Genomic DNA, 21,918 nt, shown 5'->3' with positions numbered 1-21,918 from the left:
ATTATATATGGGCAGTTTTGGGGGCAATTATAATATGAAATAAGGTCAGAGGTCAGTGTACCAGGAAATGTAGTAATGAGTTGTAAAAATGTTATATTGGATACATGTATACAAGTCTTTTGAAACATCTACATGTAGCTACCAGACAAAAATCGGCTTCAGTTGTTGCCAGAGTCTTGAAAGACTTGAGAAGAAATCTTTAATAGAAAAATCTCCTTATATATTGTGGATTTTCTAATGTTGATGGATAACCTGATACATTTAAAACATGGTATAACTTCCACATGCTGTTTTAAGTAAAGAAAACCAAAAAATAAAGTGTCATTGAAAAGAATACAAGAAACTAAATCCCATACTACAAGTACAGTAATTTTTTTTCCCTTTTTTTTTTTACAACTTTTGATCCTTTTGAATAAAATGAGGTCAAACATTTGAATTCGAAGGTAAAAAATTTTTTTTTACAATTCCAGCATCTGTCTGCATTTAATACTGTGAAAAAAATATGTAATCTAAAAATAAGAACTGGTAATTTCTGATGTAGTCTTTATTGATCTCCATGTTGATGTTTTCATCACTTATTGTTTTCTGCTTCTTTTAGCTGACACTAGGAGATTGTTAAAATATGCCTTGAAACTCTTACTCAGAAATTTTCTGAAATTTCACTTTGCAAATACTAGTAGCTGTTTTCTTGTGCAGAAAGTCAGTTGTTGAGGTTTGTATAGTTTTTGTATTATATTTATACTGTTGGCGGAAAGACAAATGAAAGATATATTTCAAAATATGTAAGCTATGTATATTTGATTTTTAACAGTTTGGCTACCCCACCCCCCTTCCCTCCTCCATCCCTTTCTCTTCACTCTGATAGTATAATGTCAAATGTACAGTAATTGTTCTACCTATTAAGACTGTTGTACATACAAACCTATGGGCGGTCGTGGGTTTCCCCGGGGCTCTGCCCGGTTTCGTCCCACCATAATTCTGGCCGCTGTCGAATAAGTGAATATTCTAGAGTACAGCGTAAAACACCAATCAAATAAATAAATAAATGTTGTACATGCACAAAGAGTTGTGGATTGTACTGATTTAGAGTGCCATTCAGCAGGGCTAAATTTTTTAACCCATCAAGAGGGTTTTAGGGTCAGAAGTTTGGGATCATACTTTGTATTGTGAAAATGGTTAAAAAGTCAGCTTTGCAAACCAAACGGGTGCCCAACCTATCTGGCTAGATCAATCAGCCCTTGTTCAAACTGAAGTAACATTCACCTTGCTTGGAATAAGTCTACTGGCAAACCATTTGTGGGGTTCTGGAATGCCTCTGGGCAGGTATTAAGTTGAATTGTAGAGTAAATGTGGCTAGCTGAGTGAAAATTTACTCTGATGCAACGAGAAGTGGGTGGATAAGACTGTATTGTACTTTATTTAATGCTAAATGTTAATGTCTTCATGTTAATCTTCCATTTTTCTTCTTTTTTTTATCTTTTGTTGGGTTTTTTTCTGGGTTGAGTTTGTTTTCTTTATGAAATGTTCTTTTTTGACATTTTTGTTTTGTATACGAGTATGAACTACATTTTCATTTGGAGTACTTGGGTGGATCTGTAAGCTAGAATGCATGGATTGAATTTCAGGCAAAAGACTTCAACTTAAGACAGTTTTTTGAATTGTTTTTGTACGTTTCCTATTGTATCCAGGAGAAAATCCGAGTTTCAGAATGTCAAATTCCAATACCCATGAACATTGTACCATTACTCCTTATTTTTTGTGACCTTCATGTGTGAAAAAGGTCAAGATCATTTACCCATTATAACCTGGAAGTCGTTTGACCCCTGACCTTGACATGTTTTTCATCAAAACAGTTTCATGTAATATAAGCATCATTTGTACATGTGCCTGTAAAATTACTAAAAAGTGTATTATAAAGTTCTAATTTGTTACGAAAAAAATTGTGTGTATAGTGTAAATAGTGGGCCCACAAAGCAATCTGTATATATATATATTGTGTAAGTTATTTAGCACACAATAATGTGTATATATATATGTACTACTATATACTACAGGGGAGACATGTATCAGAATATATGCCCTAATTCCTCAACCTTTTCGGATATGGCAGAGAAACTGTAAGTGCAATTTATGCACATTTATAATAAGATTTTGAAGACAAAACTACATTGGTTGGATTAGCTGATTTCAGAGCTTCACATAAACTGTAACTTTAACACTACACAAAAAACAATGCCCTCAGAATGTGCTCGAATATACACTTTGGAAACATGTGAAAAGGTTGAAGAATTACAGTAGCACATGTACAGTATAACACATCTAATTGTTACGGTAATATTACAGTTTTATCCATAAATGAAAGTGACCAGAACGTGGAATCCTGTGAAGTGTAAAGTTTATAGTGGTTATGTTTTTGTAAATATACATATAGGATGGCTTGTTATAATAAAGGATGTTTAATTGGATTCTGTTGTGGAAAAGTAACTGTTCTCATATCTGTGAAATGATTTTAAATCCTCTTTCCTGTGATTTGTACTTGGGTTTTTATGTTTACTTCCTCTAAGCTTTGAGTTTTTGTTCTGGTTTTTGTGTGCCAGCCTTGATTTGTATTGCCATAAAGTGCAGCAGAAAACCATTGACGTATACATATACTTTAAAGAAAAAGAAAAAAGTAAAACAAAACTTACTTACTGTACACTGCATAGTGAGGTTACACTTTAACATGTGGTTGTAAACATTGCTTAGTTAACATGGATGGGTTAAGACAAAGCACCTTGGTCTATTTGAAAAATTTCAACACAAGAAACATAGCTTTGTAGCGGTACTGAAAAGGAACACACCACAAATTTATCCAAACAGGTATTTATCCAAAGTATGCATTTTTTTTCTTGCAGAGGTTACTTATATGGGTCATCGACACCCGGTCAGCTCAACACAACTTTAATAGTTATGTTTCAAGGCCTTCATAAATGTAAAAACCATATGATTAAAACAAATATCATTTTAAAGCTTAGATTTTTGTTGGATGAAATTGAAGTTAGGTTTACCATTTTGACACGGTTGTTATGGGCTGTTCTATGAAAAGACTTTCCATGACTTACTCATTTGAGGTTTTGCTTGAAAGATATACTTTTGGAAAAACGTAAGTTTAAGCTCTATAGGTAGCTTTTTACGGAATTTTTTGCCTCTTAATATGCATTTTCAGGGCAATGTTTTTTTTAGGTCTAACGTAGAGGATAGCGCTTATATCGTGTGTATAAGCCAGGTTTTAATTGCCAGGGCTGTGCGGGGATGGCGGAGAGTGGAAGCAAGGTCATTTCAACGTGTAGATGTGAGAATGTATCCATTTCTTTTCTATTCCATTCAACTGCTTCAGAAAAATTATACATATAGGCCTATTTTCAAAGCAGGGTTCAAGCTATTCCAGCACATGTTGAGTATGTTAATCCTACCAGCCAAAGCAAGTCCATATTTCATTAACGCCATAACGTACTCGGTATTTTAAGATTATCGATCTATGCCAATAACTCCCAGCAGTCTATGGAAGAGCCAGTCCAAACCAAGAGCTACTCTGACATCCAGCGAAGAAACATATTCTCTACATGTATATATTCTCTACTGTTTTAAGATGCAATGCAATGCATGTACATGTACATATCAACAGCATTATAAGAAGGGGAAAATAAATAAAGTTTGATAACTCCAAGACTGTTCACGGTTTTATCATTAGGTAATGGACTTCTGGTTTTGTTGATACTGTAATTTTTCAGCCCATTCGCAAGTTTACAAGGTGTTTATTAAAAGCATATTCTGAAGGCGTTATTCTGTGCAGACTGACAAAATTATACTTTTGGCGAGACCCTACGATTGTGCAATGGAAGTAATATAGTTTTGTCTCCAAAAGATAGTCATAAATGTGCATAGAGTGCACTTTAAATTGCTGAAAAGGTTGAGGAATTAGGGTGTGTGTTTTTACAGCATATGGAGAGGAATGGGGCTGGTTGTGTATGCATGTGACCATCTGCAGGTTCCTGAAGACGTTTCCATGTAAAACCGGGAAGCTGGAGCGGATTCACAATTACCATCTGACCATATCTTGAGGTTCCAAGATCGTGTTGCCGATCTAGTCTGATCTTGGCTAGGCTATCAGTGATCGCGTAGAATGCCGCCGGTAAGTTCTATGTGCAGGCACGGTACAACACAGTAGTGTACATAACCCGTAAGACATCATCGTGACAAAATATTTGGGCAAGTGCTGATGGACAAAATTGATGACTGCATATTGAGTCGCAACGAGGCCTTCATTTTAGAGTTACACTTGTATATTCTGCATGCATGATTACTAGACAATCACCTGTCAGTATTTGGAGATCTGTCCCAACGGACAAGATGTATACTGCACTGTTCTTGTGGGTTTAATTGTTTTGACTTTTTGAACACGTGTGATGATGGAAAACGGCTGTGCATAGATGCCCGAACTGTAAATAATTAATCGGTTCGCACAGGGGAAGACTTCTCAGTTCAAAAGTTTCAATGTGGCTACACTATTGTCAAACAAGGTTTACCTACATGTATGCGGGTTTTGACATTTTTAAAACCCAGCTAACTTGGGTATTCAGTGTATACTAAACATAATATAAAAATGGTGTCTGGTTTAGCACTGACCACATGTTTATCGAGACCGATAGTGCACCTTAATGCATAATACGTTTTTTTTTCTTTATAGCTTTGTGCCTTCACATGCATGTAATAGGCTGCGAGACGCTAATCCGATCGAAACGGAATCTATACGTCTTGACATATCCTACCATTTTAAAGAGATATTCAGGGCGGGTCATTATTTCAACTAAGAAAGTTTTAGCCAAGAAATCGGCTGTGAACTTTTAATATTATGTAAGGTCTAGAAGCTATTCATGGTAAAATATACTATCCAAAAAAAGAAACGCATAGGTGTTTTGTTTTATTTTAAAATGAAATAAATACATTTTGTCTTCATTTCATGAGCAAAATGTGTTTTAATATTGTTAATAGTCACAGTTAGCACACATTTTATTCCTCAAAACATTTCTTGGTTGAAAATGTTGAGTTTGGAGGCCGTTTTTGGAAGAAGTAAAAAATACAGCACCACACTGCATCACGTGCAGTCTTACACGCCGAACTTACGCATGGAAAGCATGCAGTGTGTGACTATAAAACCGCAACTTCGGGCCGGAAATCGGCGTCTTTCAAGTGGTGTTTTCAAGCTGATTCAACATGCCACGTCTTGACACTGTCACAAGAAATATTGCCATTGGAAGACTTCAAGCTGGAGAGTCCCAATCGTCCATTTCTAGGCGTCTACACGTCAGCCAGAGCACGATTTCACGGCTTGCTGCCCGCTACAACAATACTGGGACAACAAATGGCCGTCGGCGTTCAGGTCGACCACGTGTCACTACAGCAGCCCAAGATCGCTACATAAGGGTCCTCCATTTGCGTGACCGTTGTGCTACAGCTGAAAGCACAGCAGCCAGCATACCGGGACTGAGGAGGATATCAGGTCAGACAGTGCGGAACAGGCTGAGGGAACATGGACTGAGAGCCAGGAGGCCCTATGTTGGGATCGTGCTGCGTCCTCACCATTGCGCCAATCGCCTCCGATGGTATAACAACGTGACTGCATGGAATCTACGCAACTGGCGACGCATTTGGTTCAGTGATGAGTCCAGATTCCTATTGCAGAGACGTGATGGTAGAAACCGGGTTTACAGACGTGCTCACGAACGTTATGCCCCTAACTGCGTACGCCAAGTGGACAGATTTGGTGGAGGGAGTGTGATGATGTGGGCAGCAATATCGTATACTGGTCGTACAAATCTTGTCCACGTTCAGGGAAATCTTACGGCCGTATCCTACCGAGACACCATCCTGCAGCCACACCTCTTACCTGTCATTGACGTTCAGCGGGAGTTGTTCCAGCAGGACAATGCCAGACCGCACACGGCACGTGTCACAAGGGACTTCCTCGCCGAAAACAATGTAAATGTGCTACCCTGGCCGTCCCGTTCCCCGGATCTTAACCCAATTGAGCATCTGTGGGATGAACTTGATCGACGTCTACGCCAACGTCAACCTCAACCCCAAACGCTTCAAGAGCAAGTTGCATGTTTGCAGGAGGAGTGGCAGAACATTCCCCAGGCCTCTATCCAGCGTCTCATCCAGTCCATGACAAGGCGTGTCAGAACTGTTATTCGTGCCCGTGGTGGTCACAACAGATACTGACATTCCACTCAAGTGGGAGACTCATTGTGAGTGTCTTACCTCAAGTTGATGGCCTTGTTGTCTAGATATGGACCCTTCCTTAATCTGTGTAAAAAAATATTTGCAGAATAGCAATTCTTATTTAGTTATGCATAATTGAAAAGACTGCATCTCCTCCGCAAAAAACCGGGTCATGCGTTTCTTTTTTTGGATAGTATATGTATATGGAAACGGAGCCTTCCACTTACTTATTCGGCTGAACGAAAATTCACTTACGTGTCACCGGCAAAAGTCAAGTGAATTACATTCGCCGACGGCTTCTTGCTTTTCTGGACATTTTTTTTATCCAATTCCTTGGCGTACACGAGTGGTAATTAAATTCCATGTGTCGCTTTTGTGCCCCAATCACAAATGTCACACCGTCTTTTAGCTATAACACCTGTAGCTATTGTGTTCGATCGCTGCGCATGCACATAATTGGTTGACATTTAGGTGGTGAAACAAAAGCCTCGCAGTCACAGCGCCAATTTCTTGTCATTTTAAAAGCATCTGGCCCTCAACAGCTTTCAAAACAACATCGATGTCTACCTTTACGTGCTGAGCTGTTTTATAGATTGGAATACTTAAATAACGTTGAGATGTATTTTTACATGTTGTCAGATTCTCAATAGACGTCTACGTGATTTTAGGTCTATCTGGTAGACGTCATGCGGTGAGTAGCTCAAGACAGACCTTATTTTTAAGTTCGATTGAAATTTTCTGAAGAAATATCGGATAAAGGCCAATGGTTGCAAAAGGTGCATAAATGTCTTAGCTTGGGGCCATTTAGTAAGTGGATTTGGATATTAATACTGCGTATGCAACGAGCTTTGCCGATGGGGTAGCTGAATACGAATACAATGTCATGTTTGGTGCACGCGTGCTAAGGATTACAGCGGTCTCCGCATATCAGTAAATATACAAATAATATAATCCTTACACCGGATTTTCGGGCTAAGAAAGTTTTCATTGATTGATGGTGTTACATTAGGCGCTTTGCACGAGACAGTCTATTTTCTATTTCTACTTGACGCCGGTGACAATGTTGTGGTTTTGGTATGTCGAAGGCGATAGTGGAAATGGATTGGATTATCTCCCCAGCCGGCGGTGTCCGTCAAGTTGTAGCTGTTGCTTATCGATAATTACATGTACATGAACAATCTCGCGGCAGATTCCGGCTGATATGATCGGGACCCGCGATCACAAAGCCATTTCCACCTGATGTCAAAATCTCAGATCACTTTAATATTGTTATTTTAATGCAACATGGTCAAAACATTTCTTGACAACGTAAAGCCTGGTTATGTTATTGCGCACTAAACTCCAGGTTATGTAACTCAAAGAAATATACCAAATTTAATAATTAAAATTTTTATTAAAAGTATAATATTACTTCGTGATCCCGGGGCCTGTGCTTCCACGTAATTTAGATAACGACACGGGTGACATAAATCATCGGACAATTCAGTCAAGTCTGTTTGTTGGACTACATGTATATCCAACCATGAATACATGTACACCTCCATGATCCAACGAAAGGTTACCCCAATGGATCAAGAAATTGTATTTTTCAGTAACGGCGACCACTGCATGCCATGACAACTGGACCATCAGTGATGCTGACAAAAACTTGGCGTCCGTCAACTTGTCACGATCACACACACAAACTACATGTACACGTATATACTTTTCCGAGCATAACCGACTGTGAGCAGTTTAATTTTTACAGGGCTTCCGCTGACGCCATTGTTGCAAATTTAGAACAATTTTTTGAAATGGTGATAAAATGCGCATGTTTTTGGTGACAAATTTATTAAGAAAAAATACAAACGTTATACAAAGTCTACTTGGTGAAATTTTCCTCGTACTTTATAAGCACGAGAGTTTTCTGGAGTTTTTAGCGGATTTTCGCAATTTTTCTGATGAAAATAATCCACTTTTATTTCAAACGGCCTCATCTCGGCGAAACAACAACAACACAGTTGTATGGCGATTTACTTAACTGAAATCTACAAAGGGGATTCAGCATTGTTGCAAGTTGACTTACATTAGATAACACTTGAAAATCATTTTTGTTAAATAATGAATAAGAATCATACCATTTTTGGGGATGCCTTTCATCACCAATTGTAAAAAAAAAAACAAAAAAAAAACAGGGAGATAAATCAAGGTAGAATTGCACCTGTAAATGAAGTTACCGCCCTTGAAAACTTTAAACTTTTCCACTTCGATGAACTATTTTTTGGATCTAAAGTATATTAAATGTTTCAGAATATGTGCCGTTACATAAATGTGTACGCCGTCTGGTTTTCTCCTGTCATACTGTTTTACTCAAATGTATTGGTCATAGTGTTGTATTTAAATTAACTGAATTCAAAAATTACGTAACAAATTTTAATGAAAGAAATGACATTTTACTAGGATTCTACACAGAAAGGTTGAAAGAAGGATTGTTTTCAGTTTTCAAAAAAAAAAAAAAAAAAACATGTCGCCAAGCATTGGTCCATTATTTTAAAGGCAACTGTTCTAAATGTAACGATTGATAAAATTCAGACATAGATGGAAGAGACCAAACTGATTCTAGCAGTTACACCAAGGCAGATAAGAATGAATTACAGATCCTACAGTCATGGATATTGCTTGCATTCAACCAGTTGATGATCACAAAAGATAAAGAAAAATAGTATTTGCTACAAAATCTAATGATTGGCTAAAGTGACGCTAAAAAAATACTGATCCTTCGAGTTTTTAATTCTTATCATCTATCTTGAATCCATAAAGATAAATGGTTTAAGTTTAATGTCGTACTCATCGATATGAAACTATACCCATACAAAGGCTTGTTTGATGCACACCTTAAATAATCTGAAATAGTTTCTTTACACTGGCGTGAATCTCTGTATAAAGACTTGTGTGTAAATTGAACATGCCTAGTACAAAAAATGTCATAAGATATTGAGTCTGTTGTTTACTTTCAGATAGGATTTATTTTCAGAAAATAATTCGTCATACTTCATGAAAACAAAATAGAAAAATTTTACATGTTTATAAACTGCAAATAATCAGGGAGACAAATTCATTTGGACAAACATAATTTCATCTTAAATCATAAATAGGATATAATAAATATGATTATAATATTACTATTTACATTATTCTCTCTTCAAATTCTGACTGCAGAAAAAATATTCATATACATATTTACAATTTCCTGCGATATTTATTTACAACTATTTTCTTCTCTACACAGTAAAGGTTTAAAAGAAATATATATTTCTAAAATAAAGCTGAATAAAAACGTGTATAACATGCAGTTTTTCTTTCTTTAATTTAATAAGCTATTCTTCTTTGATAGATGATGTCATGTTAACATCTTTCTGCTTACCATGATTTGTACTGTCTTCTCTTTTGTCAGCATGAGTTTTATTGTGTAGACGAAGTGAAGTTTGCTGAGTACATCTGTAATCACACCAGGTACATTTGAATGGCTTCTCTGCTGTGTGAGTTCTGACATGTTGAGTTAGATTACTCTGCACACTACATCTGTAATCACACCAGGTACATTTGAATGGTTTCTCTTCTGTGTGAGTTCTGACATGTTGAGTTAGATTACTCTGCCTACTACATCTGTAATCACACCAGGTACATTTGAATGGTTTCTCTCCTGTGTGAGTTCTGACATGTTGAGTTAGAGTACTCTGCACACTACATCTGTAATCACACCAGGTACATTTGAATGGCTTCTCTGCTGTGTGAGTTCTGACATGTTGAGTTAGAGTACTCTGCACACTACATCTGTAATCACACCAGGTACATTTGAATGGTTTCTCTCCTGTGTGAGTTCTGACATGTTTGGTTAGAGCACTCTGCTGAGTACATCTGTAATCACACCAGGTACATTTGAATGGTTTCTCTCCTGTGTGAGTTCTGACATGTTGAGTTAGATGACTCTGCACACTACATCTGTAATCACACCAGGTACATTTGAATGGCTTCTCTGCTGTGTGAGTTCTGACATGTTGAGTTAGAACACTCTGCCTACTACATCTGTAATCACACCAGGTACATTTGAATGGTTTCTCTCCTGTGTGAGTTCTGACATGTTGAGTTAGATTACTCTGCACACTACATCTGTAATCACACCAGGTACATTTGAATGGTTTCTCTTCTGTGTGAGTTCTGACATGTTGAGTTAGATTACTCTGCACACTACATCTGTAATCACACCAGGTACATTTGAATGGTTTCTCTTCTGTGTGAGTTCTGACATGTTGAGTTAGATTACTCTGCTGAGTACATCTGTAATCACACCAGGTACATTTGAATGGCTTCTCTGCTGTGTGAGTTCTGACATGTCTAGTTAGATAACTCTGCACACTACATCTGTAATCACACCAGGTACATTTGAATGGCTTTTTCTCTTTATCACATATGCCATTAGTTACAGCACTTTTTCCACTTCTTTTGTAACTATGCCAAGATTTCTTATCACAACTTTTGGACATAATGGTTGATTTTCTGTCACAGTTCACTGAAGACTTCACTTCTCCATCATTGCTGTAAACACAGCTTTTGTAGTCCTTCTCTGTGACAATGGAAAAGTTCACATTTTGGTTGTTCCAGTCCAGTGGTAACAGAGTCTGATGTTTGTACTTCATATGACTTCTCAGATAACTCTCTGACAGAAATTCTATCCCTGTACACCATCCACATGCATATATCATCTCCCCTGTAAATGCAACACAAAAGCAATTTGAAATTAAACAACTCCTGAATTTGAGATTGCAAAAATGTAAGTTTCTTATCTAATCTAAAACCAGTCTAAAAACAGCACACTTATTGACTGAAACCATTGAAGATAAAATGATTACTATTCCTGTACTCCAAATATTTCCAAATATTTGGCACAAGTACAAATGAAATACTTCCAAATATTCTCTAGAAATACAAGTGAAATATTTTTGTTTTTAGCATTAAACCTACAACACCAATGCTACATAGGGGAATTTCCTTACCAAAGAGGCAGAGTTAACAGTTATTTGATGCCTAGAAAAATTCCACACAAAAAGTAATGACGTGTACAAATTTTGACCAACTTAAGTCACCCAAACTAAGTCTTCTCACCTTGTTTGCCTAATCTTGCTGACGGGCCAGCCCTTCCATTCGCTGATTTCTTCAGATCTAATCTCCGTATTCCGAGTTCTGTTCCATAATCAGCTCCATACCACACCAACAGCTCTTGACCTTCCTCTATATCCACATGAGACCTGTAGTAAACTTCTCCCATGTACTGGAAAGCTGTTAGATTCTGCTCAGACTCGGTTCTAGCACAGTTCACAAACCGCATCCAGTTTGACAGCTCAGGGTTGCTGGCATCCACAAAATGACTCGGTTTACCATCTTTATAGATCTGATAATACAAATTACATAATACGCAAAACATTTTACTCAAATAAAAACTGCAGAAAGTAATAAGGCTAATTTATAAAGATTACGTTTAACAGCCTTGTCTATTTTACATTTTGAAGCTTCAATTTAAGAAATCTTCAGAATGCAATGGGTATGCAGTAAGTCATGGCTATAATGGGATACTGGCAGATGTCCAAAGTGGAACGCATTACATCATTTCAGTGACAATGGACATTTTCATTGCAGCATCAACAGCACAATGTCAGTGGGTAGATCAAATACGTCACAAATGAAACTGCAGCACACAATACATTTCGCGGACAACAAAAGACCTGTGACAAGCAAGTCCTATGCCACCACCTGTGTGAAGAAAATCTGCCAGTGCCCCAATAAAAACAAAGCATAATTAACCCAAGGAGAACAATTTTCTCATCCTTGGAACTCTTTCCTTCTTTATTATTTATTTTGCATGATACTGTTTCACTCACCTGCCAAGAATAGCCAGTCGAATGAGCTGTGTCAATATCACGGATTATCTCCCCTTTGTAAGGTCCAAATTTTGTACGGGTAGGAATATGCTGAGTCGCGAACACTCCCTGACCAGCTCCCAGGATACCGGATGTTTTTATTTTCAGGCAACTCGGTATACTAGCTTCAGCTTTGGCAACACCTTTCCTTGGAGAAAATATCTGAAACAGAAAGATTACACAGCATAATATTACATGACTGTCCTCTACTTTCTAAGCTAAAGAATCAACATTTGAAGAAGGCATTTTAGTGCTCTGAATCAACAAAATCACTGCACAATTTAGCTAAGCAGCTGCATTTATGATGATGAAATCTTTACACTTTAACCCTTAAAGGAGAATAAAACATAAAAATCATGTCAAAATCAGATGAAAAAGCGTGGACACTTAATTGCAAATATGATCTTTAATATTTCTTTGGATTTTTTTTTTTCCAGAGAAAAGGGTATTTAAAAGTATTTCTGTATGGTGGATATTTGGGACCAACTTTTGGTATTCATTGTTGTTAATAATAATGTTCTAAGTAAGAATGTGATGCTTGTCTAATAAATTTATTTGAATGTAAATTTGTTGTTTATATCGAAACATATGCATTTAACATAAATTATGATAATATTTATGAACATATTAAAAATATAAATATGATCCAAATTGAGGTTTAATACATTTGTTAGATAAAAAGAACAAACTCTAGAGCAAAAAAATTCATTAAACCTGTGTAACATCCTCATTTATGACATTATTAAACAAAGACTATAAATACCAAAGGTGGTTCCAAATACCCAACATACAAAAATTATTTTCAAGTGTCTTTTTCTCCTTGATGAAAAATCAGAAAAAATATTGAAGACCACATATAGGACTAACTTTTCGCACACTTTCATCTGAACTTTGTCATTTTTATGTTTTCTCCACCTTTAAGGGATACTGGCAGAATTCTGAAGCTGGACATATTGCATCATTTCAGTGATGGTAATCATTCTACTGCAGCTTCAACAGCACGTCACCACAGGGAGCAAACTAAATCTATAGATGAAACTGCAGCATGCAACAGGTTTCACACTTTGCAACAAAAGATACATGATGAGGAAATCCTACTTCACACTAGTGCCACCTGTTGTGAGAGGAAAAGCCAGCAGTATCCCACTGGCTGTTAAGACAATTGAAAACCTATGAAACACTGAATCACCTCTGCGTCTTCAATACTGTGTAGAGCTCCATGTTCTGGACAATCTCCTTCATATTCCTTATTGCACTCTTCACAGTCTGAAAAATAAAAAGATCACCTTGAACAGAATTTTATGATATTTGATATTACATACTCGTTATTAAAATGTCTGCTATAAACAGATAGTTGAAGCCTCTGTCTCAAAGTGATGGAACATTTTACTGCATTTCTTTAACTTTTTCACATGTTTACGAGGTGTTTATGCAAGCATTTTCTGAAGGCATTATTCTGTGTAGACAGATAAAATTTTACTTTTGGTAATGCCCTGAAATTGGCCAATCCAACTAATGTAGTTTTGTCTCCAAAATCAAATTATAAATATGCATTAATTGCCCTGAAAGATGTTCTTTTATAAGCAAAGAGACTGGCGAATTAGGGTATGTAAATCTGCATGAACATAATAAAACAGGAGTGATATTGGTAACTGCCAAAAGTGGCAGGTAATGATATTTTCTATCTGTGACCCATAAATTTACCTAGTTATCCAGGCATTGCCAACTATTTCAAACTGTGTTTGCCTATACATGGGCTGTCAGTCAAACAGCCAACAAGTTTGTAAAAACTGTTCGTTTGAACCGAGATTTTAGACATAGACTTACCACCATATAGACCTTGATAAAATTAGGCGTGAGGGACAAAGCAAAATAGTTACACTCACAAAAGGCAATCAGGCAAATAAATGTTCATCGTGTTTCTTTTTTCAGCTAATCATAAATTTTATATTAACTTGGCCATTTTTAAGTAGGATTACAGGTTGTGGAAAAATTTTCTGAAGAAGAATTGTTCCTTATACAAGATGCACAGTTTGGCAGGCCTTTTTCCACTGAACATGCAATCTTCAGAAATCTGTCTTGTCAGACTTACATAAAAAACTGTCATCATCTGGCACTTCCAAGTCCATGTAATTTGTCAATGGTCGATTCCTCTTGGGATAGCTCGGTGGTTTGGGAATCGGCTTAACTCTGTTATTATTTGCAGCCTTTTTAAAACCATGTGAAACCTATAAACACATGTACAATGCTGGGTAATTTTCTTACAAATCAATCTACGAGCACAATGTACTTCAGACATAAAATAGTAATTTAAGGCAGTGTGAACTGCCCTGGTTTGAAGCTTAGGGCTTCCGCTCTCCATTGTCGCGGAAAAATTAGGATTGGCGATAAAATAACGGAAATGACAAAATTATTTACTTGCGAATATATACTGGTTATTGAAGAGATTGAAATGGTAACAGTGTGAAGACTCGCAATGCACATGGCCACGTGTTTTTGTCTTTTCAAACGGAAATAATGGGTGTGTGAACGTAATCACAGTTTCGTATAAACCACGTGTTTATTCGATTTTTTTAAGTAAGCATTGGTTTTTTTGAAATTATTTAAAAAAGAAACGGTAGCAGAGCTTCCACTGGTGCTTGCCATTGTCGCAAATTTAAAAATTTTTTTGAAATGGTGATAAACTTTGAAAACATGCAAATGTTTATGGTGATGAATTTATTTACCTAAGAAAACGTACAAATGTTGTACACAAATTACCTAGCGAAGTTTTCTTAGTACTTTTCAGGCATGAGAGTTTTCTGTGGTTTTATGCATATTTTCGTTATTTTTCTGATGAAAACAATCTTTACTTTCATTTCAAACGGTTTCATTTCAGCGAAACAACAACAACATAGTCACGATTTTATTTGACAGAAATATACAAAGAGGATTCAGCATTCTTGGAAGTTGACTTACATTAGATAATGCTTGAAAATCATTTCTGTTAACTAATGAACGAGAATCATGGCATTTTGGGGGATGCCTTTCATAGCCAAATCTAAAGAAAAAGATTAAAAAAAAAAAAAAAAACTATTGAGGGAGATAAATATAGGTAGTGTTAGACATGTAAATGCAGTTACCTCCCTTGAAAAATTTAACCCTTCCACTTTTGAACTAAATTTAGCAATTTATTTTGTAACAAATTTTTTCTGATAGAGGAAATTGCATTTTTCTAGGACCCTACACAGATTAACTGGAAAAAAGTTTTTTTCAAAAAACAAGAACACTCTGCCATTATTTTGAGGGCAATTTTTCTAAATGTGGCATGTGATAAACTCTGGATATAGCTGGAACAGACCAAACTGATTCTAGTAGCTATACCAAGGCAGATAAAAATGAATTACAGATGGAGACCACCATGTGTCATAGATACTGCTCCCATTCAGTCAGTTGAAGATTACAAAGATTAAGTCAAGGCCACTTAGAAAGTATGGCTAAAGAGAAACTGTATTGGCTACAAAATATGATGAGTGGCTAAAGTGATTGGCTAAAAAAAATACTGACCCAATGAAAGCCCTGGAAGAAATAAGCCTGAGACATAAACATTTTTGTAATTTATACATTATTTGATAAATTATGAATGGAATTCAAGATATAGTAAACTCTCAAACCATCTTAAAAATTTCTGAAACAAACTACACACAATGAATATTGGTAATATTTCGATGCTGACAAAAAACCCAATCACAAACAAAGCACACTGACTTACACTTCTAATTTGCTTCTCTTTGTTACCATTTCTCACAGAAGCCGAAAGACTTTCATACTGTATTGCTGGTGGTTTCTCTAAAAAAAAAAAAAAAAAAAAAAAAAAATTGCATTTTGCTGTACTAAAACACAATTAAGATTTGTTTAAGATTTCTGCCCGGTTTCCACCCACCTGTTCGCCGTCGTAGAAGTGAAATATTCTTGAGTAAAGCGTAAAACACCAATCAAATAACTATTTAAGAGACAAATATAGTTTGAGCCACACTGTGGTATTCTTGACTCTCAAAACTGTGTTCTCCAGCACTGAAACAAACGTCAAAACTTACTTAAGTACTATGAACACACTCATGACCTTTTGCTACAAACATTCTGAACTTCAAAATTTCAATGCATCCATTTTTATTTTTTTTTATCATTAACAGTAAATACATAGCCATGTAACAGAGACACTAACTATCTTAGGCATTATTTAATTCTTCCTCTTTTCTTTATTGGATGGTTACTTTATTGGATGGTTACTTTAACTTGATTTATCTGAAGCTCCACACATGGCTGGAAGTGTCTGTGGTTCAACTACTACTTTTACTGCATGTATAAACCACAGAGACATTGCTTAACTCAGACCTGTGACTGATACTACTTTTACTGCATGTGTGAACCACAGAGACATTGCTTAACTCTGACCTGTGACTGATACTACTTTTACTGCATGTGTGAACCACAGAGACATTGCTTAACTCTGACCTGGGACTGATAACAGATTATAGTTATATTAATCTCAGCTCAGATCAAACCTTTCCACTTGACGTTTTCACTCGCCTCTCTCATATAACAGTATATATGGCAAATTACTGCATTCTTCTTGAGTATCTCAATTTCATGTTACCATATAAGCTATGCTTCTGCAAATGGCCTCACCCCGCTTCTTTTTCCTACGCTCCAGTGTGGGAGTCCACTCTTCATCACTGTCAGAATCTATCACCGGAGTCTTCATTTTCCGTTTCCTGGCTGAGGGACCCATCATAAACTCTGGTTTTGTCACTGGTAGACCTATAAAATGGATACACCACTAAGTAACAGGACATAATCCAGATATTTTGAAAAAGTGCCTGTTGGGCTCACAATTGGAAAATTTCAATGCAAGCTTGCATATTATGGGGCAAAGAATCTTCCAGGGAGCTGTGATTTTTAAGTACTGTCTACTTTACAGTGAACTGGTAGGTAAACTGGGTCACATGCCTTGAAAAAAAAAATTGTGAATGAATATTTCAGTAAACCCAAATCAAACACACTCTACCCCCTACTGCTGAAACAATATTAAAAATGACTGCATACGCGAAAAGTGAATATTTCGGGGATTTCGATTGGAGTTTTATCTTTGTACTCAAGAATATAAGCATTTTAAAGTCATTTATAATTTATTTTACACAAAGTAACACACTAAAAACAGCACGGGGCCTTCGAGGCTCAGTTGGTTAGCGCACTAGTGCAGCGAAATGACCCAGGAGTCTCTAAAAAGGCGGTCGCTGGGAGTTCAAGTCTTCCTCTCCGGCCGTACGTGGGAAGGTCTACAGCAACCTGCGGATGGTCGTGGGTTCCCCCCCTCCCCCCCACCATACTGCTAGCCGCCGTCGTATAAGTGAAATATTTGGTGTAAAATACCAATCAAAAAAAAAAAAAAAAACATTTTATAAAATGAAGTTCTTCTATAAACTACATGTAGTTGCTTATTTACCAAGTGAGAGAAGCATTAAATAGTTTCTCTTCAGATTTTGATATCTCTTCTTCTCATACTGCGACATCTTTGCCAGCTCCGCCTTGCTGAAATGTTGATCCACGTTACATTCCTCTTCTACTTCTTTCCTTTGGGGTAACGTCATCATTGGAACTGTCACATTCGCTATTTTAGGAATCTTTGCCTGATGACAGTTAAGAAAAACAAATTTAAAGCATTTATTCTGCGTATCAACTAGATTATTACCACTGACAATTTGTCCTACAGTCAGACTCTAAGCCTGCTGAACTTCTATTCGCGTAAATGCTTTTTTGACAGACAGTGCTCCAGGCGTAGGCCTACATGTAACAATGGGGAGGGGAGGGTCTTCAAAAATCAAAATATAATAGCTTCTTTTCGCTACAAAAGTAAGAACAACGCACACAAACCATATTGTCGTACAAAACAATTGCAAAACAGCTTAGCCAAACCTCAAAAGCAAAAATTTTCTTGCCACTAGTCTTGCTTGCCATCTTTCATTTCAATAACTGCGACTGACTTTCAAGAGAGCAGACGATGGAAAGGAAGAAAACCGCGAGAACCAGGTCGAGGCTGCATACTAATGAGATCACGTGATACAGCGGTTCGTTCGGCGCCACTTTACCTGCAAAACTCCGTAACAAAGCGATCCAAATAAGCTTTTTTGTTCTTTCCTTTATCACGTTTTCATTCCAGCTCATGTTGCTCTCCGACCGTATGTGGGAAGGTCTTTAAGCAACCTGCAGACGGTCTTGTTTTCCCCGATCGGGTTCGATGTGCCCGGTTTCATCCCACCATAACACTGGCCGCCGTTCTCTAAGTGAAATATTCTTGAGTACGGCGTGAAACATCAATCAAATAAATAAATCATGCCATACACGCCATTTAGTAATACGTCTACACAGTCTGGTATAAGTGAATTGTTTTCATTGAGCATATTGTACTAATTTGTGAATTTTTTTTATCCCCCATGTAGGCCTACATTTGGCCTCCAGTTCAAAGTATGCCTGTGTGGTCCAAAAGTCTCAGAAGTGGATATACGACAGCTTGTGTAGCAGCACCATGTCTATATCCTTTGATATACATGTATATTTTATGCCATATTCAGATACACGTCCATAGCCCTAGAAACTGTGGGGATGGACTGGGCTGAGGGGAAGGGAGGGTGGAAGGTCACGGTGAAGTTTGAAATTAAAGGCCAAGGAGTTTTCAAACTAAGGTCCTCAATTTATTTGAGACGTGGCAGTTTGAAAAGTATTTTTGTGTTGAAAATTCAGCGGGAGGGGGTGAATAATGTACAATAATTCCTTTTCAAACTTGAACTGTGGAACATCAACTTTCTTATATGTATAAATTCTGAGTTTGATTTGTTTTTATTGTCTAAACTTTTCTAAATTTTGAATTCCTGATCTCAATTTTTTTCCTTTTTCTCCTTCAACTCAAAATAGGGCCAAATCGAATTACCTCCATTGAGATAACTCTTGAGGTAAGCTGTGATTAGGTGTGACCTCAGAAATTGATAATGGCAATTAAGTATCAGAGTTAAAGCTAACTGAAGGCCTAGCTTTAAGACAGATCTGAATTTTGTAAACCTATTGGAGAGCCAAGAATAAACCTAATCTGCTTTTTAAAATATATTTGGAGGTGCATTCAAAAATGCCTACCCTAACAAAATACAATAAGCATGCCTTTATTTAAGATGTCTCAAAGATTTATGCAGCTCTCAAAGGCTGCTAACATATTTTCTTCCCATTTATTGCCTAGAAAATATTTGTTGATATCGTAATCTATATACTGCAAGCGTTAAAGGAGAAGAAAATTTAAATATCAATCAAATACCACTGAATAGAGTATGCATTTCCTCGCAGGTGCATGCCATAAAAAATTCTAATATGTACCTCAAGGTGATAAATTATAAGTCTGCGCCAACATCCGCTCTGGGCGACTCCATTTTGACTAAGAACTAGTCTGGAAGTCTTCTGTGTTAGGAGGAGAACTGCCGTCGGAAACCGCCGAAGTGCAGTTCGATCATTTCTGGTAGAACTCTTCTTCCCAGTAAGTAGCGAACAGTATAGTTCGTTTTCTGCTTGACGATCGGGAAACCGGAATGTTGGATGCAGGTTCCGAGTTTACACAAACAAGTCAGCAGTTTTAACGACTCTCATTGGCTGAGAGGCAACACACCCCCAGCATACATTACAGGGTATTAAAGATGGAGGACGCAATGGACTCAGCGATTTATGCCAGCTTTGCCGTTTTCAGGCTTTACGTGTATGGCGAGGAAAAATCGCAAAATTATGCAGCAGGCACCACCAGATAAAAAAAAATGTGCTCTTTTCAGCCTATTGTGTCATGTTTTTAAGTTTTCGTCCCCTTAATAAGCAAAGTCCCACTTTTCATAGTTTTACACCTCAAAAACCCACCTGCATTATGTCAGTCTGTCATGTAACAAGGGAGATAAATCAGAGCACGCCAGTTGTATGCTACGGCCTGACAATTCTTCTGGAGAATCCCAAGAGTTTCATAACCTTCCTTTAGCTTGGGAGGTCAGTACCAATCATGATCATTTCCAGTGATACTGCTGTTTCTCCAGAATCTGTAATGGCCACGGTATGGTTGAAATACTGCTGATGCGGTCTTAAGCCAAAAATCATGAAATGATTCCAGGATCTGTATGGTTTCTTCCTTCCATGAACCTAACTGCAATCATACGTGTGAAATATATTTCTTTCACTCCAACTATAAACACCAATCAAATAATTAATTTCCAAGTGAAATAAATCTAATTAGGAGAAAGAAAGAAACGTCCACACTCAACTCTTCCACTTTAAACTGTATCACTTTATTCCATAGACTGGCCAACATTGTTGACCTTTAGATGACCTTCAGTGACCTTTGACTTAGTGAACTTCACCAAGTAACTTAAACATGGTAACCATAGCGATCATGTCCACCCCTAAACATCTTGTTACAAGATATTACATAGTTTTGTTTCTTTTTGTACATCTGAATTGTTCATGCAACAGTCTCAGCTGCCACAAAATAAAATGCTTTATTACTCTATTGTCTGTTTTTTTATAATGAAGGGTTCAGCAGATCCTCCATAACACTAACTTTTTAGAAAAGAAAAATTGGTCAAACGGGAAAATCTGATTCTTCTGAAGTTATTTTCCAAACATTTCATTCATTTTTTTTTGTGGAAAAATTCCAGTTATAAATCAGTTCCTGCACTTCTAATCTTTTTAAAAGAGACAAAAAAGAAGACAAAGTCAATTGCCATCTGTTGTTCTTCAGCCTGTCACAAGCAACATCATGATATACGCATGTCGCTGACCCATTTTCATTAATCACAACAGGAAGAACTACATAGCTTGTTGAGGACACAGCTCACTCTACTTAATACATTTTCTTTTAAATACGTGTAGTATGAGGTAGATGATATTCGCCAAGCATTTGGCTAACAACACTTGATTCCTCGTTTCCCAGTCAGAATATTCACGAAAATTGGTGATGGGGGCAGGATAATATTTTCCATTATCAATATTTTATGATAATTATCATTATTTTACGATCATGTCACCTTCTGAGACAATGTTTGGCTAAAATGAAAAAAATGATTTCGCGATGTGAGAGTAAAATTACGTGCGAGCAAATGATGGGAAACAAAGAATTAATTGTGCTAGGCCTCAATCAACTTTGTATACACTGTTGAATCGCCAACTGTTCGAAACACTTCTTGAGCTGGTCGTGTCCAAGACTGGGGTTTCAATTTCTGTTTTCAATACATGTTACCAAATGGACAGTGCATGTTGATAGACGTTCAAAAAATCTTTTGCCTTCTTTGCGTGATTGTTGCTGTGGCTTGACTTGGAGGTTCATTAAATTTAAAACAATTGTGAACAATTTGAAGTCCTTCAGCCACTCTGCAATTGTGTTTACAAAGTACATGCATGTATTATTTAATACTGCAGAAATGTACGTGTGTGTGAAATGCTAATATGTTTTAAAATATAAGCAAGAAATCAGGAAAAAAAATTTTGTGGCAGCTGAGATGCTATCAGCAAACTTTGAAATGACATCACAGTTATCTCCCTTGATTCACTAACGTTGCTCTAGTTGGTTACAGAAACAAATTAGGCAGCCATGTCTACCAGATCCCAAGAAACAACTATATGTAAAATGTAGCCTAATTTTACAGAA

At 36.9% G+C, this 21,918-nt stretch overlaps 1 protein-coding gene across 1 annotated transcript; it reads right to left on the bottom strand.

Annotated features, from left to right (window-relative positions):
• Positions 1-9,431: 9,431 nt before the first annotated feature.
• LOC135462526 (histone-lysine N-methyltransferase PRDM9-like) lies at positions 9,432-18,234 on the bottom strand. The gene is made up of 9 exons (XM_064739752.1): positions 17,701-18,234; positions 16,884-17,015; positions 15,967-16,043; positions 14,308-14,443; positions 13,405-13,481; positions 12,177-12,377; positions 11,404-11,689; positions 10,087-11,008; positions 9,432-9,453 (listed from the first exon to the last, which is right to left on the bottom strand). The coding sequence occupies exons 1-9, from the start codon at positions 17,846-17,848 to the stop codon at positions 9,432-9,434; spliced, it is 2,001 nt and encodes a 666-aa protein (XP_064595822.1). The 5' UTR covers positions 17,849-18,234.
• Between the last annotated feature and the right edge of the window lie 3,684 nt (positions 18,235-21,918).

Source organism: Liolophura sinensis, chromosome 2, assembly GCF_032854445.1.
Source record: "Liolophura sinensis isolate JHLJ2023 chromosome 2, CUHK_Ljap_v2, whole genome shotgun sequence".
NCBI lineage: Eukaryota > Metazoa > Mollusca > Polyplacophora > Chitonida > Chitonidae > Liolophura > Liolophura sinensis.
Note: the sequence above shows the minus strand (reverse complement) of the source record. Positions and strands in the feature narration are given on the sequence as shown.